At 44.4% G+C, this 20,166-nt stretch overlaps 1 protein-coding gene across 3 annotated transcripts; it reads left to right on the top strand.

The window, feature by feature from the left end:
• Nucleotides 1–1,082: 1,082 nt before the first annotated feature.
• Nucleotides 1,083–19,482, top strand: znf395b (zinc finger protein 395b). 3 transcript variants are annotated; one of them, XM_085247094.1, is made up of 10 exons: nt 1,083–1,343; nt 5,680–5,855; nt 6,323–6,477; nt 8,049–8,161; nt 9,008–9,210; nt 9,325–9,425; nt 10,602–10,890; nt 17,600–17,692; nt 17,864–17,970; nt 18,625–19,482. In XM_085247094.1, the coding sequence occupies exons 2-10, from the start codon at nt 5,724–5,726 to the stop codon at nt 18,734–18,736; spliced, it is 1,305 nt and encodes a 434-aa protein (XP_085103220.1). In that variant the 5' UTR covers nt 1,083–1,343; nt 5,680–5,723; the 3' UTR covers nt 18,737–19,482. The 3 variants fall into 3 exon arrangements, with proteins under 3 accessions (XP_085103220.1, XP_085103221.1, XP_085103222.1); XM_085247095.1 differs by having other exon boundaries at nt 1,085–1,343; nt 10,605–10,890; XM_085247096.1 differs by having other exon boundaries at nt 1,086–1,343; nt 6,365–6,477.
• Nucleotides 19,483–20,166: the final 684 nt, after the last annotated feature.

Raw genomic sequence — 20,166 nt, 5'->3', positions numbered from 1 at the left:
AATCTCCCTAACCAGGAGAGGCAGTTGCCAGCGGCCTTTGAAGGGAACACAGTGGCATTAGTGGCTGAAATAAAGCGGGGAAGGAATTCTGTGTGGTTTAGGAATCATATTGGGACTATAGGATTGGGCGCTCAGACCCTAAAATCCCTGCTGACTGGATGTCTGGTGGAGAGGGTGCAGACAGCCGACACTAATCCGGCCTCTCAAACACGCAGAAACAATCACACACACACACACACAAAGGCAAGGGGATCTGCAGCACACGCTTAAAACACACATGTAAGTCCTGTTTGATCTGTATCCAGGCACTTTGTCGTGTGAAGCTGGTGGCCGATACGCTGCGTGCATTTTCAGCTTCTTTCATTTGATTAAACAGTTAGTGGGGGATCTGATCACTGGGCTGTGCTACACGTCCAGCGTGGAATCATAGCAGCTACGATCCAAACACAACATCCATATGGAGACATTTTAGTTCATGGGCCACATGCAGCACCATTTCATCCTAAGTGGGTCGGATCAATAAAAGACAAAAGATGTGCTTGTTTAAAAAAAATAAATCTAAAATTCACATCTTGGACATGTAACGTGTATTTAACCAATCATTTACAAATCGATGCCGTGTGACGGCTCGGCTTTTCCACATAACTGTAATTATAACTGACTCTGGGCCTCTACATGAAATGAAGAGTTACTTAAAAGTGATGGGACCCTTTCAAACCCTGACCTGGCAACACTGTCTCCTGCAAACACGTGAATAGTGAACAGTGTTTGTCAATCTCTGCAAAGCCTTCCAGTGGAGTCTTTGCTGGTCCGGATACGGCCCGCGGGCCATATGTTTGACACAACTGATTGATAACAGATAGTCTGCCTGTGTGACCTCCTGGTTTATGGAATATATGATCATCATTTTTTGATATTTAAGATTTGCATCTTGGTACAGTGCAGAGTAATTACATAAAAGTCGACTATAATTGATTTAAAAAAAAAAAAACATTTTTAAGGACGGGATCCGTTTGTGGTGCTCATGTTGAGACGCAGCAGATTTGTGTGCTCCGGACAGACAGACAGACAGACAGAGATTGGATGATGACGATGATGATGCTCTGGTAACCCCTCACCTAGATCATCCTTTTGTGCACGGCGCGCTGCAGGCTCATATCTCTGCGCTCTTGCCCAGCTGTCACCCCCGGCATTGGTCCACCGAGCAGACACACGTAGGCGCGTATCCGACCGACCCAACCCCCCTTTCCTCCGGCAGACCGACGAGCCCGGCGAGCGGCAGGACTACCAGGCAGCGACGACCCGCAGCTGCAGCTCTGAGCGGAGGACTTCCCCCCGACGGAGTGAGTAAAACGCGCTGTTTTTAGAAGCGGAGAGGCTGTTTTGCTCTGCAGAAAACAGCCAACATACAGTTTTGTGTGTGTGCACCGGGTAAGCCGCGGGAGGGGGAGGGGGGTCTCTCCGGATTCCAGTCTGCGTTGCCGGGTGGAGATCAGTCGTGTAATTGCGGGATCATAAAATGCGACTTGTTTTTCTATGACGCATCTTTTTTAGTCCCAAATAGGCGACACGTTCAGCTGGAAGCGCGGCTGTTGTTCCATCTGCGGCGTTAGCGTCGTTTGCGTGCGGCTGCACGCGCCCGGGGTTTTTAAGGTTTTACTGCCTTGCAATATAATGCGTGGAAACTACACGAACTTAATACGACTGCAGAAATGGCCTCATTTATTGTGTTTTTGGCGTGTTGTTGTTTTCACGTCACTGTTTGTGCGTTCCAGCCTGAAATTCATGGCTGCACCAAATGTCTCGCGTGTAACCAGGATCATCACGCCGTGCTTTTACGTGACTTTGCGTTGGAAACGAGTTTAATCTCGGCTGTGCTCTGTGGTCCGGCTCAGTCCCTCCCGGCGAAACTCGTGTCTGAACACGTTGTTGGAACGGGGGTGTGTTCCTGAAAGCCCCGGCTCAGCCAATCAGCGGCGGCGGCACTCCCACACGGTGCCGCTTGTTTACTACTGAAACTTGGCGCTGATTGGTGGGAAGGTGGGGGAAATCGGGCTTTGTGCTGCGTTTGGGTGCACAGAAAAGAATGGGAGAAGTGATTCGTGTCCCCGCAGAATCCCTTTGGTGCAGGTTTCTAAGCAGTAAATAACTTTTACATGCAAGTGAATAAAGAAATATCCAGTTCTTTAAATAATTCAAGAATTTCTTTTTGATACAGTGAAATATGATGCATGATGAAACTGTATACCGTTTAAGCACCGCTTCTTTTTTGTTATTATTGTACGTTGTTTTGCTTGTTTCTTCTTCTTTTATACCAGTTCATATATCTCAAATAAGAAAGTTGCCACCAGCTTCTGTATATGAATATTTGATCCTAATAAGCTAAAAGCTTAACATGTTCATCTGAAAAGCAATAACAGAACCAGGTGACACTTTTGCACCTCAGTCTGGGAACCTTTGGCTCTCATGGTTCAGTTATCGCACTGCTGAGTGTTGCGTGGGTCAGATGTGGCCCAGTTACAATTCAGATTCAATCCGAGCAATTCAAATTCAAATTTAACTTATTCAAATTCAGTTTCTGGTGGCACAGATTTCTGCCCATAGTCCGCCCCAACATTTAGTGCTGTGAAAAAAGTCTGAATCACGGAGTAATTCAATTCAATTTTATTTATACAGCGCCAACTCACAACAAAAGTCGCCTCAAGGCGCTTTATATTGTACAGTAGATCGTACAATAATAGATACAAAGAAAACCCAACCATCATATGACCCCCTATGAGCAAGCCCTTTGGCGACAGTGGGAAGGAAAAACTCCCTTTTAACAGGAAGAAACCTCCGGCAGAACCGGGCGGACGGGGCCATCTGCTGTGATTGGTTGGGGTGAGAGAAGGAAGACAGGATAAAGACATGCTGTGGAAGAGAGACAGAGGTTAATAACAGATATGATTCAATGCAGAGAGGTCTGTTAATACATAGTGAGTGAGAAAGGTGACTGGAAAGGAAAAACTCAATGCATCATGGGAATCCCCGGCAGCCTATGTCTATTGCAGCATAACTAAGGGAGGATTCAGGGCCCCTCTTCTCTGGTCCAGCCCTAACTATATGCTTTAGCAAAAAGGAAAGTTTGAAGCCTAATCTTGAAAGTAGAGATAGTGTCTGTCTCCTGAATCCAAACTGGAAGCTGGTTCCACAGAAGAGGGGCCTGAAAACTGAAGGCTCTGCCTCCCATTCTACTTTTAAATACTCTAGGAACAACAAGTAGGCCTGCAGAGCGAGAGCGAAGTGCTCTAATAGGGTGATATGGTACTACAAGGTCATTGAGATAAGATGGGGCCTGATTATTTAAGACCTTGTATGTGAGGAGCAGGATTTTGAATTCTGGATTTAACAGGAAGCCAAAACAGGAGAAATATGCTCTCTCTTTCTAGTCCCTGTCAGGACTCTTGCTGCAGCATTTTGGATTAGCTGAAGGCTTTTCAGGGAGTTTTTAGGACTTCCTGATAATAATGAATTACAGTCGTCCAGCCTGGAAGTAATAAATGCATGAACTAGTTTTTCAGCATCACTCTGAGACAGGATATTTCTAATTTTAGAGATGTTGCGCAAATGGAAGAAAGCAGTCTTACATATTTGTTTAATATGTGCGTTGAAGGACATGTCCTGGTCAAAAATGACTCCAAGGTTCCTCACAGTGTTACTGGAGGCCAAGGTAATGCCATCCAGAGTAAGAATCTGGTTAGATACCATATTTCTAGGCTTTTCAGGGCCGAGTACAATAACCTCAGTTTGATCTGAATTAAGAAGCAGAAAGTTAGCGGCCATCCAGGTCTTTATGTCTTTAAGACATTCCTGCAGTTTAACTCATTGGTGTGTGTTATCTGGCTTCATGCACAGATAGAGCTGGGTGTCATCTGCATAGCAGTGTAAATGTATGCTATGTCTTCTGATGATGCTGCCTAAGGGAAGCATGTATAATGTAAACAGAATTGGTCCTAGCACTGAACCCTGTGGAACTCCATAATTAACCTCAGTGTGTGAAGAGGACTCCCTATTTACATGCACAAACTGGAGTCTATTAGATAGATATGATACAAACCACTGCAGCGCAGTACCTGTAATACCTACAGCATGTTCTAATCGCTCTAATAGGATATTATGGTCGACGGTATCAAACGCTGCACTGAGGTCTAGCAGGACAAGCACAGAGATGAGTCCACTGTCAGAGGCCATAAGAAGATCATTTGTAACCTTCACTAAAGCTGTTTCTGTGATGAGCTCTGAAACCTGACTGAAACTCTTCAAATAAACCTCTGCAGATGATCTGTTAGCTGTTTGACAACTACTCTTTCAAGGATGTTTGATATAAAGGAAGGTTGGAGATTGGCCTACAATTAGCTAAGACTGCTGGGTCTAGAGATGCTTTTTGAGTAAAGGTTTAACTACAGCCAGCTTGAAGGCCTGTGGTACATAGCCGATCATTAGAGATAGGTTGATCATATTTAAGATCGAAGCATTAATTAATGGCAGGACTTCTTTGAGCAGTTTTGTAGGAATGGGGTCTAAAAGACACGTTGATGGTTTGGAGGAAGTAATTATTGAAGTTAACTCAGAAAGATCAATTGGAGAAAAAGAGTCTAACTTAACATCGATGGTACTAAGAGTAGCTGTAGATAATATTACATCTGTGGGATGATTACTGGTAATTTTTTCTCTAATGATAAAAATTTTATTTGTGAAGAAGTTCATGAAGTCATTACTAGTTAACGTTAAAGGGATTGTTGGCTCAACAGAGCTCTGACTGTTTGTCAGCCTGGCTACAGAGCTGAAGAGAAACCTGGGGTTGTTCTTATTTTCTTCAATCAGTGATGAATAGTAAGATGTTCTGGCTTTGTGGAGGGCTTTCTTATAAAGCAGTAATCCATGTTGTTTCTGATCTTTTATACATATAGTTTAGATTTTTTGCATTGTTATTGATGTAAGCATGAATGTACTCCAAAATGCACTCTTTAGAAAATTTGGGTCATTGACTTTGTCAAAAAGCACCAAAACACACAGAAACACTGTGAATCCACTGCAAAGTCGCCAAAATATCTGGATTATTCCTGCGTTTACTGAATGCAGCATTGCCCCCACCCTCTGTGGGCTACAGGCCACACTGAATCTACCCAAATGCAAAATTAGGTCTCTATAAGGCGTCATGAGTTTCCTACTTTATCGGAGTAGACAGCAAAACTCCAGCAAGACTGCGATCAGATCGAAATCCACTCAAGTCTGTGTTCCCTTCAGATCCCTGCAATCCTTTTCAAATCTCCTGTGGTGTTGTTGCGCTGCACTGTGAGGTGCAGAGATGCAAGATGGAACGAGTGTTTGCCAACAGTCACTCGTCAGCAAAGCTGCCGTCTGTTTACATCCCCGTATTTATTGACCGAGCATATTTGTCATTTGATGCCGTGGTTCACCGCGAGCATATTCTCCTTGGATGAAAATAGCCTTCATCATTTAATCCTTTTAAGAGGGAAGCTGGGCAGAAATTACGACCAAAGTTACCGAAGGATGTTTGTTTGTGGTGAAGTTTTATGTAACGTCACAGTCCGACATCGCCGAGGTGCACTTTAGCTGCGTGGCTGTGGGAAGATGAATAACGCTGTGACATATTTTCATTCGGCGTCCTGTGTGTAGGGAGGTGTCACACTGTGAGTCCCTCAGTGTGCGCGGCAGCACCAATGGCAGCTACGGGACCCGAGGACAGAGCTGGAGCGGGGCCAGACGGGACGGCGGCCTGCCCGGTGGGACGGCAGGCATGCGTCTCTAAGACAAAGCAGGGCAGCAACGGGCCTGGCGTGCAACACGCTCTGGTGAGAAGCCTGACAGAGATGACATGTATTCTGTTGTGTCAGTGTGTGAAATTCAGGCTTACATGGCATTTTGAGCACATTAGAACCACAATAAGCACAAAGGTACGCGTCCCAAAGTTCAAACCCAAACTGAGAAAGAACTTGATGCGATCATTATTTCTTTCCACTGTGTTAGATGTAATGCACTGCCTGGTCAGAGGCTGGCAGCCACTTCCTTGCACGCTGTTTCACTGGCAGATTATGCCGTCTGCGAGCAGGACGCCACAGATGGACAGGAAATATTCTCTTAACTGCTTTATTCATGGCCACAGTGGGGCTCAGGAGCAGGGTACCGCAGACGCATGTAAACAGCTTAACCCGTATAAGGCCTGAACAGTGTTTTGTCTGTTGTGTCAGCGTCCACTGACGAGCTGAGTGGACGATTTCTGTTGAACCAGGGTGAGACACTAAATGGACAACTTTTCCAGGCTGGAACGAGGAACTCACTGTGTCATTGCCTCGCTTTGAAGGTGTACGGACAGAGCTGCGTCCAGGCTGAGAGCGGCCGTTACAAGAGCAACCTGGCTGCTCTGCTGCCAGTGGGACCCACAATGCACCTCGTCACCGCGCAGGCGCCATACAGGTGAGGCACAGCGAGGCATAGACTGTACGTGTGCATATAGAAAAGATGATGTCACCCTTTACTGAAAGCTCAGTGTTAGCCGTGTTGTGGATTTGTTTCTTTGTTTTGGGAGGCACAAGTTACCGTACGTGCTAAGTTAGCATCTAATGCTAACACATTTGATTAGCAAACTGCACCTCAGACTACTAAGTGGTTAGCAGCAGTCTGATGATAAACAACAGAATGTCAGTGGCTGAAAGAAGCTCGAGCACAGACGTGTGTGTTTTAGGGCTGCCACGATTAGTCGACTATCAAAATCGTCGACGACTGATTTAATAGTCGACGTGTCGTTTGAAGCTTTGTAAGATCCCAAAAGATGCAGGAATAAGTAGCAAGATTTAAGAGTGTAATAACGGACTGAAACAGAAGATGGCAGCACTGCATGTACAAGGATGCCAGCTGCCGTTAAACCCCGAAGAAGAAGAAGCTGTGTCCCAGAATTCATAGCGCAGCCCAGCTCAGTTTCCAACAATGGCGGCAGCTAGTTAGTTTTAATGTTACTCTTATTATTCTTTCTGGGTCACAAAATAAACGTTTAACATATTTTCAGGCGAGAATGTAGCTGTGTAAACCTCAAATATCTGCTCAGCTTATCAAGACACCGCATATTTTCAAAAGCGCTCCGACGTTTTCGGAGACGTCTGTTACCCACTAGCTCGATAGCTAGCCGGGGGCTAGGCTAACTAGAGCCGTGAGAACACCGGACTCCCGGCAAATTGTTTTCAAACCCACTGCTGTCTTTTGCTACTCAGGTTAAACATATAAGTCACTTAGATAACTTAAAATGTTATTGTTTGGCTTTTTTTTTAGTATTTTATTTGTTCCTGAGTAAATCGGTTTGGCTGAGATGAAAGTTATAGTTTTTACACAGCTGAATAAACTTCAAGCAGACAGCTGATTATCAGAAGTGTGAGATGCTGGAGAATTTACTCCGGTGTCCTGTTATATTTTAGATAGCAAGGAGTTTATTAAACTTCACCGAAACAATCTGCAAATGTCATTAAAATTTAATAAACTATCATCTTGTCTTTATTTTTAGTTAGCACAGACCTTAAACACTTAAAGCTGTAAGCTAATGATAGTTATATAAGAGCAGATGCTGCTGGTGCAGTAAGCTGTACGTTTTACGTCCAATGGATGATGATCTGATTAGTCGACTATCAAAATAATCGTTTGTGGCAGCCCTAGTATGTTTTCATTAAAAAGGCTCCTAAAGGCAGCAAAAGCATAAAAATGGCCGAGGGCAGCAGGTCACCTATAGCTACCTGTGACCAGCATTCAGTTTTGACCCCTGTGTTGTTGTTATGAAGAGGGAAACTATCCATACGGGCTAAAGCCTACACGTTTGTGTCTGCAGTAAAACTGAGCCTTTTAATATGGGACTCTATGGGGACAGACTCGTTTGAGACGGCCTCAAGTGGCCAGTAGAGGAACTGCATTTGTTGGTTCCAGGTTTCAGATGTTGCTGCTTGGTCAGCGAATGTGAGGGCGGACCTGATTTTTACCGGAATATTTCTGCATGTTATCTTTAGCTTTCGCAGCCCGGAGTCGGTGGAGATGGATGAGATCATGGCAGCCATGGTCCTGACCAGTCTGTCCTGCAGCCCCGTGGTTCAGAGCTCTCCACAAACAGATCCTGGACCTGGTCTGTATCTCCTCAACCATAAATATTCATTTTAATTATATAGCACCAAGTCACAATAGCAGTCACCTCAGCAATCAGTCAACAAGCACTTGGTGACAGTGGGAAGGAAAAACTTCCTTTTAACAGGAAGAGGTGAACATATATGGCACGCACTTCATTAAAGGTTTTAGCAGAGCTGTGACTGTATAAAGCTTTATAGAAAATAAACAGGTTTTATTTGTCCAGTCTTCAGTTATAATAATGTGGACTTTGGTCCAGTAGGTGGTCAGCAGTTTGACACGGCATGGAGTAAACTATTAATAGTTTATAACTCAACTAACTTTTATAATATTTGCTGTAACAGAGATGTTGTAGAGCACAGATCTGACGATAAGAATCGAGAACAGGAGTTGATGGAGGAACTCCTTAAAGCTCGATGCCCAAACAGCTGTTTCACACACAGCTGCTGTTCAACTGTGACACAAAGAAACTCCAGCTCCAATCCATGTGTGTTATTCACTCAGCGTTTATTAGCTTGATAAACATTACCTGCTATTTTTAATGTTTTGGCAGAGCAATAAACAAAATATGTGTGAAGAGGGAACAGAGCAGGAAGGAGGGAGTAAACAGATGCTGAAAACAGGCCTGGCAGCAGCACAGGAGGCCTGCTGTTCACTGTAGGACGGCAGAGGGGACACAGCACCAGAAGCTGTTTTCATCCCAAAAAGCAACAGAGAATATTTGATATTTAAACCAGAGGGTTTAAATTGATAGACACCGATTTAATGCGGGAGTCCGTTTCCCTCAGCTCTGTGACAAACTCGAGGCTTTCTTTGGCTCACGAGACACGGTTCTACCTTCCTCTAGCTGGCTCATCATCCTCACCCGCTGACATGGAGTGCGGCGGAGGCGAGCTCTCAGACAGCGGCAGCAGCGGCTACTGGAGCTGGGACCACGGCAACGTCAGCCCGGCGCCCTCGCCGTCCGTCACCGAGATGGACAGCAGCCCCGACGAAGGCTTGCACATGGAGCTGGAGCAGGGGGAGGAGCTCGCTGCCAAAAAACCAAAGGTGCACAGCTGCTCCGGGAAAACTGAAGAAGCCGCTATAATCAACACAGCCTTTCTGCAGTTTGGACATGTGTCTGTGCGCGCTCACCCTCCGTCTGCGCTCTTCCTCCCGCAGAGCTCCGTCAGAAGTGTGTACAGATGCCTGTGGCCCAGCTGTGGCAAAGTCCTCACGTCTTCAGTCGGCATAAAAAGACACATCCGTGTGCTGCATCTGGGGTGAGCTGGCACTTTGAACCTTTTCATGCATCTACAGTCACTCTTAGCAGAGATGTGGGAACAATTTTGCTTAAAGTAGATTAAAAAAAATAACAAAAAATGAGGGCTCAGGTGGGGAGGGGCACTGAAAGTTTTTTCCTGGCTCAGGATGAACCTCGGCGAGGCAACCGAGGCTGTGGAGCCTGATTTGACACAAATGTGTGCAAAAACAAGAACGTATCTTAATTATCTATTATTATAATCAGAATGAACAAAGGTGTCGCTTTCAGCTAATCACAGTGTGCGTTCAGGCGAAAACACACCGCGACTGTACAGAAACACAGCAATAAGTAAGAGCAGTCACACAATCACATACATGCTATGTGCGCACAATGTGTTTCATTTAGTCCATGCGGTGTAATTGTGACCCTCCCACTCGCAGACAGTGGTCGAAATTAAAATAAAATATCTGTGGGGAGAATAACTGCACACACGCTTGTTCCTGGCCAATCGGATTGGACGTTCATCCTCAGACTGTAGCATGAGGCTCCATGTTCATATATTATTCCAAATTAATATTTCATCTTTCTATTTAAAATTGCATCACTTCACTAAACGCTCCATTTCCAAAAAATGTGAATTTTCCCACAATTATTTCATGGTTGAACAATACTGTGTAAATATGTGTATTTAGAATATTCTTTATTTTTTCCATTCTTGGTGATGATGCCGTGTTTTTTTTCCCTGTTGTTTTCTTTATGATGTTGGGAGCAGCTGGAAGCAGTAAAATATTCCTGTCATTGCACAAATGGCCAAAAATACTTTATATGATGCTTTATATGCCGTATCATATAAAGTTAGGAATCCACTAAAAATAGGGACCAAGTATTAATTGGTCACTTTAAGGACACGCGGAAGTTGATGTTTTTCAGGTGTTCGCTGGGAGTCTGAGCCAAATTCGAAACCAGACGGGTCGGCCTTCTGGAACATTTCTCAGCTTCAAAACAACATTAAAAAAACAGGAGGGAATAAAATTTTCAGGTTGTGGAAGAGCTCTGCTCGCTTAGGGGAAGGGAGCTTTTCAGTCTGGGCTGTAGTAAGTGCTGCTCTCACTAACTCTGCAAACACACAACTCACTCTTTTTCTCTGTGTGTCCACTGGTGTGTCCACTGGTGTGTCCCTGCCACACATGCACAGCAGTGGGTCAGACCAGTCCCAGCGAGAGGAGGACTTCTACTACACCAAGATATCCTGTGACACTGTCGATCCCAGCTCCGGTCCAGCTCCAGCCCAGCAGGCTCTGGGCCAGGCCTCGTCCTCTCATCTCAGCTGGGCGTCCTGTGGTTCTCCTCCAGGCTCAGAGCTCCTCCCAGCTCACAGACCCAGGTCCAACTCCAGCTCTGGGCCAGGCCTGAGCAGGCCCAGTCAGCTCAGCCAGTCGGCCCCCAGCAGCTTCTGGCAGATTCACTCGGAGCACCTCTATCAGGTGGGTGGAGCACTGTTGCTCTCCATCTTTATTTTCACCCATACATGTTGTTAAACATGCACGGTGGTTAGCACTGTTGCCGCACAGCAAGAAGGTCCTGAGTTCAATTCCACCATCAGGTCTTTCTGTGTGGAGTTTGCATGTTCTCCCCGTGTTTGCGTGGGTTCTCTCCGGGTACTCCGGCTTCCTCCCACCGTCCAAAGACATGCAACTTGTGGGGATAGGTTAATCGGATAATCCAAATTGCCACTAGATGTCAATGTGAGTGTGAATGGTTGTCTGTCCCTGTGTGTTGGCCCTGCGACAGACTGGCGACCTGTCCAGGGTGTACCCCGCCTTTTGCCCTATGACAGCTGGGATAGGCTCCAGCGCCCCCGCGACCCTGAAAAGGATAAGCGGAAGCGAATGGATGGATGTTGTTAAAATCGTAAATCGTTGAAAGTCTCAGATAATGACATCAGTGTACGTACGAGCATGTCAGAACGCTCAGTTCAGTTTCTGCTCGTGGCTCTAATGTTAGTAAGACGCCATATCCCCAATATGGTCGTCAGTATGGTCCAATATGACCTGGGTGCTGAAGCTCCACCCACCCACAGTTCAAATCTTCTGTTTATGAGGGGCAGCCAATCAGAGACTAGCTAAAAAAACATTTTTTTAACCAAGGTGTTAATGAAATAAGAATTATTATGAACTATAAATCAAAGCTGCTCTAGTAGAGTCCATGAATTAAAATATGTAGCTGTGAATGAGCAGAATGGGTTCATTTTCCTATTTAATGTTAATAAATTAATTGCTGGGGGTGGATAAAGTCTTGGGGAAAACTAAATGTTCCCTTACTGCTAAAGTATCTCAGATTCTGGCTCCTGAAAGGCCCAGTCAAAGTCAACTGAAGTGCTGTGGTGGGATCTTAAGAGAGCTGCGCATTAATGGATGTCTGCAAACTTCAATGAAGTAATATTGTTTAAAAAAAAGCAGTGAAAATGTCTCCACAATGATGTCAGAGACATCACACACAAATACGACATGTGGTTAAAAATGACATTAAATTTAACCTTTAGGTTTCCAGTATCAGTGTTGGTCAAGTCACTTGAAAAAAGTAATCAGTAACTAATTACTGATTACATCCCCCAAAAAGTAATCCCGTTACTTTACTGATTACTTGTTTTCAAAAGTAATTAGTTACTTAGTTACTTTTTAAAAACACGATTTACAACCTGAAGAGGTGATAAAGTGATAGATCTTTCAGCCCAATTCTACTTTTTCTGCATAATCCATCATACAAAATGTAATCAGATGGAAAAGTCTCTTTTTAAAACTTGTTTTATTAGTTTTAATCTTTTAACTTTAAGCATCAAGCAAAAATTTAATTATCTGCAACATTCTCTGACTGGAAGAAATTAGTTTAACATTTAAAGCTATTTTCTGCACATTCCAGCACATAAAATAAAATATTTTTTGTGTGTGTTTACACTCAGTCTTTCAAATAGATGCAAGTAAAACACAGCAGAAAATAAATAAAGTCAAAGACTCAGCGGTCCTGTTGCTCTATTTTCACCTGTAAAGCAGGAGTGGGGTAGGCGGAGGTTTACCCTGGTGCAGGTGTGCCGCGGTCAGTGGAAGAATCCGCGAGTTTCTCTGTGAGTTTCCCATTACGTCGTAGCTACTCGGTGCTTGTCGGAAGTTTAGGGTTTTTTTCGCTGTAAAAAGAAGTTTTCTTCCCACGCACAGCGACACTAATGTTTTTGTCACTTTTTATGGAATCAAACTCAAAGTAAGGTCAGTACTTCCACGCTTTAAACGCTGCACGCTCATACTCTCTCTGCACTCGATATGTGATCCACTGTTGATCTGCACACAGCTGTTGTCACTAACGTCGCACTCGCTTACGTCACTGTCGTGAGACATTCTCGCAAAAAATCACGGCTTTAGTAACGCAGTAACGCAGCGTTCCTACGGGAAAGTAACGGTAATCTAATTACTGTTTTTGCAATAGTAATCCCTTACTTTACTCGTTACTTGAAAAAGTAATCAGATTACAGTAACACTCTGTCCAGATAACAAGTGTCAAAGAACAGCTGTTACCTTTAAATCTAACCTCAAATTCAAATGTTATTTGTCACATAAACGATCATACGCAGTCCAACGTGCAGTTTGTTGCTGTGCAGTTCCCGACCAGAATAAAACTAAAATGAAAAATCAAGTTAAAACTTTAAGGTGTGCAAATCAGCAGTGAGTGAATTGACAGTGAACAGTCAAAACAGTTACGAGGTTATCATTGAAGTGCATGTATTTGTTATTAAGTGTACAGTGATGTGATGTGAGAGAGACCAGACCAGATACATGTTGTTATTCAGTGAATGTGCAATGGTGTGTAGAGATATGTAGAGTCCAGTCCTACAGCCGGTTAGCGAGGAGAGAAGCTCCTCCTCTTTCTCTCTGCGTCGGCCTTATGCGAGCAGAATAGTCCATTGTTGGGATGGGGGAGGTCTTTCATGATTTTCCTGGCTTTGGTGCTGCACCCCTGGTGTAAATAGACTCCAGGTCAGGCTCGTCTGTCCTGCTTCGTGCTGTTCCCATACCAGGTGCAGATATTTCCCGACAGGATGCTTGGATGGTGCAGGAGTAGAAGTTCTTGAGCACCTTCTCAGGTAGGTGGAAGTCTCTGAGTCGTCTGAGGAACAACAGACGCTGCAGGGCTCTCTTCACCAGAGTGTTAATGTGACCATGACAGGTCCTGTGTGATGTGAACACTCGGGTATCTGCAATTGTCTACTCTCTCCACTGATGATAGTGGCTTGTAATTTCTCACCTGCTTTGTGCTGAAGTCCACAATCAGCTCCTTAGTTTTTCTGATGTTTAGGAGAAGGTTGTTCTCCAGGTTCCTGATCTCCTCCAGGAAGGCCTTCTCGACGTTATGAGAGATCAGGCCCACCACAACAGTGTCATCAGCGAACTTAAAAATGGAGGTGTGGTGTGACTTGGCTACACAGTCGTAGGTGTGCAGTGAGTCCAGCAGGAGGCTTACAGCACAGCCCTGTGGTGCTCCAGTGCTGAGTGAGGGGAGACTTGTTTTCCCACCCTCACTGATAAAAGCTGTATCATGTAAAGAGGAGAAAGAACATATGTATGTTTTTAGAAATGCAGGGAGTAAAAATTCAATGGTGTCAGAAGAAAAAACTACTCAACTAAAGTACAGATTCTTGAAAATTCTACTCGAGTAAAAAAGTATTTGTACTTCATTACTTCCCACCTCTGGCGTCTGTAGATGGAGGAGTCCAGTTGTAAAACTGGGAATCATACCTGTCTGCCTGTAACAGTGAAGCTGGTCCCAGTATAAACGTTTGCTTTTCGATGCTTCGACGTCGTGTAAATGGTCTTTGCAGGCCGTTCAAACGAAATCATTCTGACTCTGTTTAGCTTCAGGGCATTTTCTTCCAGTCATGTAAGTTTTGTCACAAAATACCTGTTCAGCTGGCTATAATTTCAATAATTACTTGTTTTCTTTGCTGAATTGGAGTTGACAAGAAGAAGGCGGCGTTCTGGGGAATGAAATTGTTTGAGGGCAATGTAAGGAGACAGCGCGGTCCTTGTTAGCATGAATTATTGAATGTCAGCTGCAGATTTAGTGCACGAGCACTGGAATTCACCTTCTAAATGTCACTTTTCCCCACTGGCCTCCAGGAATTCTGGCTCTATGTGGAAACAGAAGCAACTGTCTAGATTCCCCTTCTGCGAAATAGCTCAGCTGGGACGTGAATTCATTTTACTGCAGTTTTTGTGCACGCGTCTCGTGTTCCGTGGTCACGGTGTTGTTGCAGACGTCCTCTTTACCCAAGGCCCCCAAGCAGATCCCCTCTCTAACGAATCAGTGAGCTACAACTTTGTTTATGCATCACAAAGCAGCACATTTCACTGGTGACCTGCATTTACCCTGTACCACGAGCCTGTAAATGGATGCTTTGTGACAGTGAGAGACCAAGCTGTCTGCTTGCTCGCTTTCCCAAGGAGATGAGACTAACCAGCCTGCAAAAAGCAGAAAAACACCACATAACATCTCCCAGTGCAAAAGTGCGGTGGTTTAAACCTGATGTACACATTCTGAAAAATGTTCCTAACAGACCTTTTTAAAAAAGCAATCAGAGCTTTAGTAATGTTAGGCAGTGTGTCAGTTTGTGCCACATCTGTCTTTCTTCATGCAGGCAGACACTCGAGTGAGAGTGGGTTGAACTGCAGGTTGATGCTGTGTTTCTGTGTGTCACAGCTGCCGGCGGCTCCACGTCTGTCCACTGACACTGGCCTGTTTTTTCTCTGGTGGTCACTCCCACTGTTACTGATTGGGTTATCGCCGTGGATTATCATCATAATATTTAGCCGTGCAGATACTTCCTACCACCTCCATCTCTCAGTGGGATGTGAGGCGATGCAAAGACGCTTTACCAGAGGGAGTGGGAAGCAGCTTCGTCGGAAAAGATGGTTTATCACGTGGAAGTTTAGTTGATCGTTATGGGGGAAAGTCTCAAACTGGTTATTTTTGTAACTATCTGGCGCCCCAGCTGATGTAAGGACTCGTTTCAAGTGTAAAAATTACCTGCTTACACTCAAGTGCAGTGTTGCCAACTTAGCGACTTTGTCGCTATATTTAGCGACTTTTCAGACCCCTTAACGACTTTTTTTTTTCTAAAAAGCGACTAGCAACAAATCTGGCGACTTTTTCTGGTGTTATTGGAGACTTATTTATGACGGCTTTTTGACGTGAAAGGGCGTGTTGCTCTTACTCTCAACAAGCAGCGGTGCTGCCGTGGGCACCTCACTCATGCTAAAGCGCTCACGGGCGGAGGATAGTCCTCCCCCCGCTGTAGGAGATGATCACACCTCCAAACTGCAAATGAACCGCGCATGAGCGAAGCCGCTGCTCCCGCACTGACTGCAGTCAGCTCTTCTTTTACTCTTATGCTGTTTTGTGGATCACAAGGTTTAAAAATACTTACACACACGCACAAAGTAACTCCACCAGAGCGCCTATCTCGGGTCACTTTTGCCGGTCCAAACCTGGATAGAGGAGCAGGGTTGGAATTGTGACATTAAAAAACAATAATTGCTAAAATAAATTTAATTTGTAGTTCTAAATAAACTCTAAATGCATTTAGGACGTTTTTTACTCACTTTATGTTTCTTCCACGATGTTATTTCTCTCTCCAACAGCATAGGTTACAATTACATTAGCATGACCAATTATGCAAATTAGATGATGATGTCATTTAGCGACTTGTAGGACAGCCAATAGCGATTTTTCTTACTGAGGAGTTGGCAACACTGCTCAAGTGTTTGGAAGCCAACCAAAGTTCTCTTGAATTGTCATAATAGAGAACATGACATGTTGCTGCTAGTTAGTCAACTTACCTTCTTTATGACAGTGATGGTCAAAGCTAGTTTGGGGTTTAATGGACTGGTAGCTCCATAAGTGTTTTACACATTTCCAGTTGAAATATCTCTGGTTTGATCCCAGTAGGAGCTACAAATTCCTGATTTTTCTAGCTGTTTCCACCGTGTTTCTAGGCTTCACGCTACTTTAACATAAACTAAACTAAGCTAACCAGCTGCAGATAGTTGATGAAAATTAGGTTGTTCTCAGGTTGGAACCATGTTGGACGAGAAAGGTACACCAGATGGGCGTCCAGAGGTCCGTACAGTAACATTTTTAAACCTCATTTAAGTAAGCGGAACTAATATTGGACACAGGGACAGGAGTTTTAGGGCAGTGTGGAGCGCTTTATCATTCACAGTCACCGTGGTTCTCTTCTGTGTCTGTAAACATCCTCCTTACACTCATAGAGCCAAACGTGAGCAGAGAAAAAGACCGAATGCTGATCGTTACATAAGGAGCACAATGCGCTGACAGCCAAGTCGCGTGAACGGCACAAAATTTGCGTTGCATTGGCCGCAGAGGGAAACGTCATGGTTTTGTAGCGCAGTGGTGGTTGTCACATGTCCATAAAACAACACAGGAGGAATAAGCTAATGGGTAAAACTGCTAACGTCATGACCACCAACTCTCCCAGTCCTCACCCTTTCAAAGCAGCAAACCAAATAAATGACAGATGGATATAATATGTAAGATGGCATTATTATTGACAAACCTGCAGTATTTTGTGCAGTTCTCCTTCACTTTACATGACAGTAGTACTTATCTTGTTGCCATTAATGTTAGCTAGCTAAACAGCTATGTATTTTTTATTGGTAAATATTAAATAAAAGCTAAACTGGATGTAAATATTGGACTTTAACATGGGGGAAAGAGTTGTATTCATTTCTAACATTTGCCTGGTTCTTTGTTCCATTAAGTTTCTTTTTTATTCTGAATTTACACATGTAAAAATGCTAATAGCAACTGTAGGCTAATAAGATACATTAGCTATGTTAACAGTTGTAGCTTATATAAATACACATTACAATATTGAAACCTTGTCACTCAGGTCCAATAGAGAACCCAGGTAGATTTATTTCCTAATGTACTGTAGGTGTGTCAGTTTAATGTGCATATAAGTATATGTTTGCTAACACTGCCATATTAAAGTGATAATAGGCTGTAGTGTAGTGTGTTCATGTCTTTTCTGCTCAACTCTGCTGCCCAACATTAAACTTTTTATACTAAGCAGTTTGAGATCCTGCACATGTGAAGAATCTGTCTGTCCTTTGTTGCGTCCCCCAGGCCTGCAGCCCTGTCCTGTCTGTGGCCCCCAGAAGCCCTGGCAGTCATGGCTGGACCGCCTCCACCCCTGGCCTCAGCCACAGTAACACTCCGGTGGGTCTTTTGTCTGCCTTTACATGTGTCTTTACATATAGTAAGGGTAAGGTGGGAGCATTACCATGTCCAACATTTGATACTGTTGCACTCATAGTGGGCAGGGGGCCACACTGTCTAACTCTTCCACCAGAGGCTGCTGTTGTGCCTAAGCTTTGGTTGTGTCCTCAGATGGTGAAACCTCGCTGTCGGTCCGTCAGCGTCGGAGAACAATGGCTCCAGCAGAACAGGCTGCAGCCAATGAGTGTGTCGCCCTCCTGCACTCACTGCTCCTTCAGGTGAGGCATTCATGATGTTAACATTTAAACATTTCTAATACTCGGCTTCTTTGTGTGTAGTGCTATTTTAAGCTAATGTGCATGTTAATTCAGTTCAGTTCAGTTTTATTTATAAATGTCCAAATCAGGGCAGTTGCCTGGTAGTACTTAGTTTTGTAAAGTAAAGACCCTGTAATAGTTCAGAAAACCCCAACAATCAGACCACCCCCATGAGCCAGCACTCGGCGACAGTGTGAAGGAGAAACTTCTTTTTAACAGGATGACAAGGCTCGGGGGGCTTAAGTCGGGCGAGCTTTAAAAATTGTTATTGATGATTGATGTTGATCGCCTCTGTCAGTGCGCCCCAGGGCAGCTGTGGCTACAATGTAGCTGCCATCACCAGTGTGTGAATGTGTGGATGTAGTGTAACGCGCTGTGGGGTCCACAGGGACTAAGTAAAGCGCTATACAGATACAGGCCATTTACCAGTGATGAAACTTTCTGATCCTACGTTTTCAGTTTGGCTGCTTACAAATGGAGCTTTTTCTGTTGATTGTAGTATCTGTCCTCTGCTTACATCACATTTCCATGGCCTTCCTGCCTAGAAAAGTTTTTGTCTTTATTTGTTGCCCCTTTTTTGCCTTTCTGACGCTCGCGACTCGTTTCTCTTTGCAGGAAGGGCCGCGGGGAGGCCAAGAAGTGCCGCAAGGTGTACGGGGTGGAGCGCAAGGATCAGTGGTGCACCGCCTGCCGCTGGAAAAAGGCCTGCCAGCGCTTCCCGGACTAGAAGCAGCCGAGGCCATGGCGAGAGAGAGAGCGTGAGAGACGTGGATGGACGGATGGATGCGTTACAACAAGAGACTTTTATCAAAAAGAGAATATAAATCAGGGCCCGAGAGCCATCAGCTGTTTTACATGTGTGTGTTTTTTTACTTTCAACTTGTTTCGTTTCTTTCCTAAAGGAATGCTTCTGGACTTTTTCTGTATCTTTGTATCTTGATCCTGAAAACTGAAGTCTGCGATGGTGCTAACTGTTGACTGACTTTGACCTACGTGATGTGCTAAGCCTACAATACTCTTTATCCAAAGGTCATATTACTACTCCTGTAGCTCCACTCTATTAGACTTGGCTGTTTTTGTTATTCCGATCTTCTCTTCCAGTGGTGACACAGTGGTTATGATGTACATTATATTGTGTGCTCTGAGTTACGTACGAGTATTTTATACCGTTTTTTTTTTATTATTCTTTTAATCGTCTGGTTCAGCCCATGAATTGGGCAGATATTTTTTTTATTATTATTTTCATGTTTTTGGCACTTTGTTGGAATATAAACTCACGAGAATAAGCTAAAAGTTCTTTCCATGAAATGGATTTCCTTCCTGCCCGTGTGTTGGCGTACGACCAGTGTTAATGGCTCTGTTCCTTGAAGCCGTCACGGCAATGGGACGAGCGTGAGGGGAACGAGTTTGCAATAGCAATAAAAAAAAGAGGAAATATATTGTCAAACACATTAAAAAGCACTGAGAGTTTGAGCTGCTTTCTGTTGTTCTTGTTCTGCACGACAGTCCACGAAGGAAATGCCAAACATTTTATTGCTTTTGCCACCATACAAGACTCAGAACAATGGTGTGATGGTAAAAATGTGCTGACATGTACGCGTGTTCACAAATTCCCATTTCTTTCTTTGAGAAATGCACATGCACACCTGCAACTTCTCTGCAATCAGCCACACACTGCAGAAACGATCAGCACCGTCGGGAAAATCTATGAATATGCAAAATCACGGCTGAAACAACAAACACTTCCTCCCAAACAGCTGACGTGCACAGTTCATCCTCTCTGCATTAAGTGGATGCCATGAGTCGTTTCCTTGGACCTCCTCTCCTGTCTCACCGTGCAGTAGATGCCCAACGATCCCTGGCAGTTTACATCTTCCTGCGCTTTAAACGGCCGTGAGGAGGAAAACGCCTCCGGGTGGAGAAGTGTTTGAAAGCAGGAGGAGGACTCTTGTTTCTTTGTTTGCTTTACTCCTGAGGTCTGCTGCCTCATTTTCACAATTAAAGCTGGAATTGCTAGTGGGTGAGCTGGGTTAACATTTGAAATCCAGAGCCATGAACCACAGTTCTGATCCTCCGCCTCTTTATAACCGGAGGATGTGATGCACAGACTCCCGAGACGAATAACTTTCATGTAGCTCATCTCAAATTTGCCTCAAA

Source organism: Mchenga conophoros, linkage group LG15 (genome assembly GCF_057382185.1).
Source record: "Mchenga conophoros isolate Kocher_MC1m ecotype Shallow Benthic linkage group LG15, M_conophoros_male_GT1.1, whole genome shotgun sequence".
Classification (NCBI taxonomy): Eukaryota; Metazoa; Chordata; class Actinopteri; order Cichliformes; family Cichlidae; genus Mchenga; species Mchenga conophoros.
Note: the sequence above shows the minus strand (reverse complement) of the source record. Positions and strands in the feature narration are given on the sequence as shown.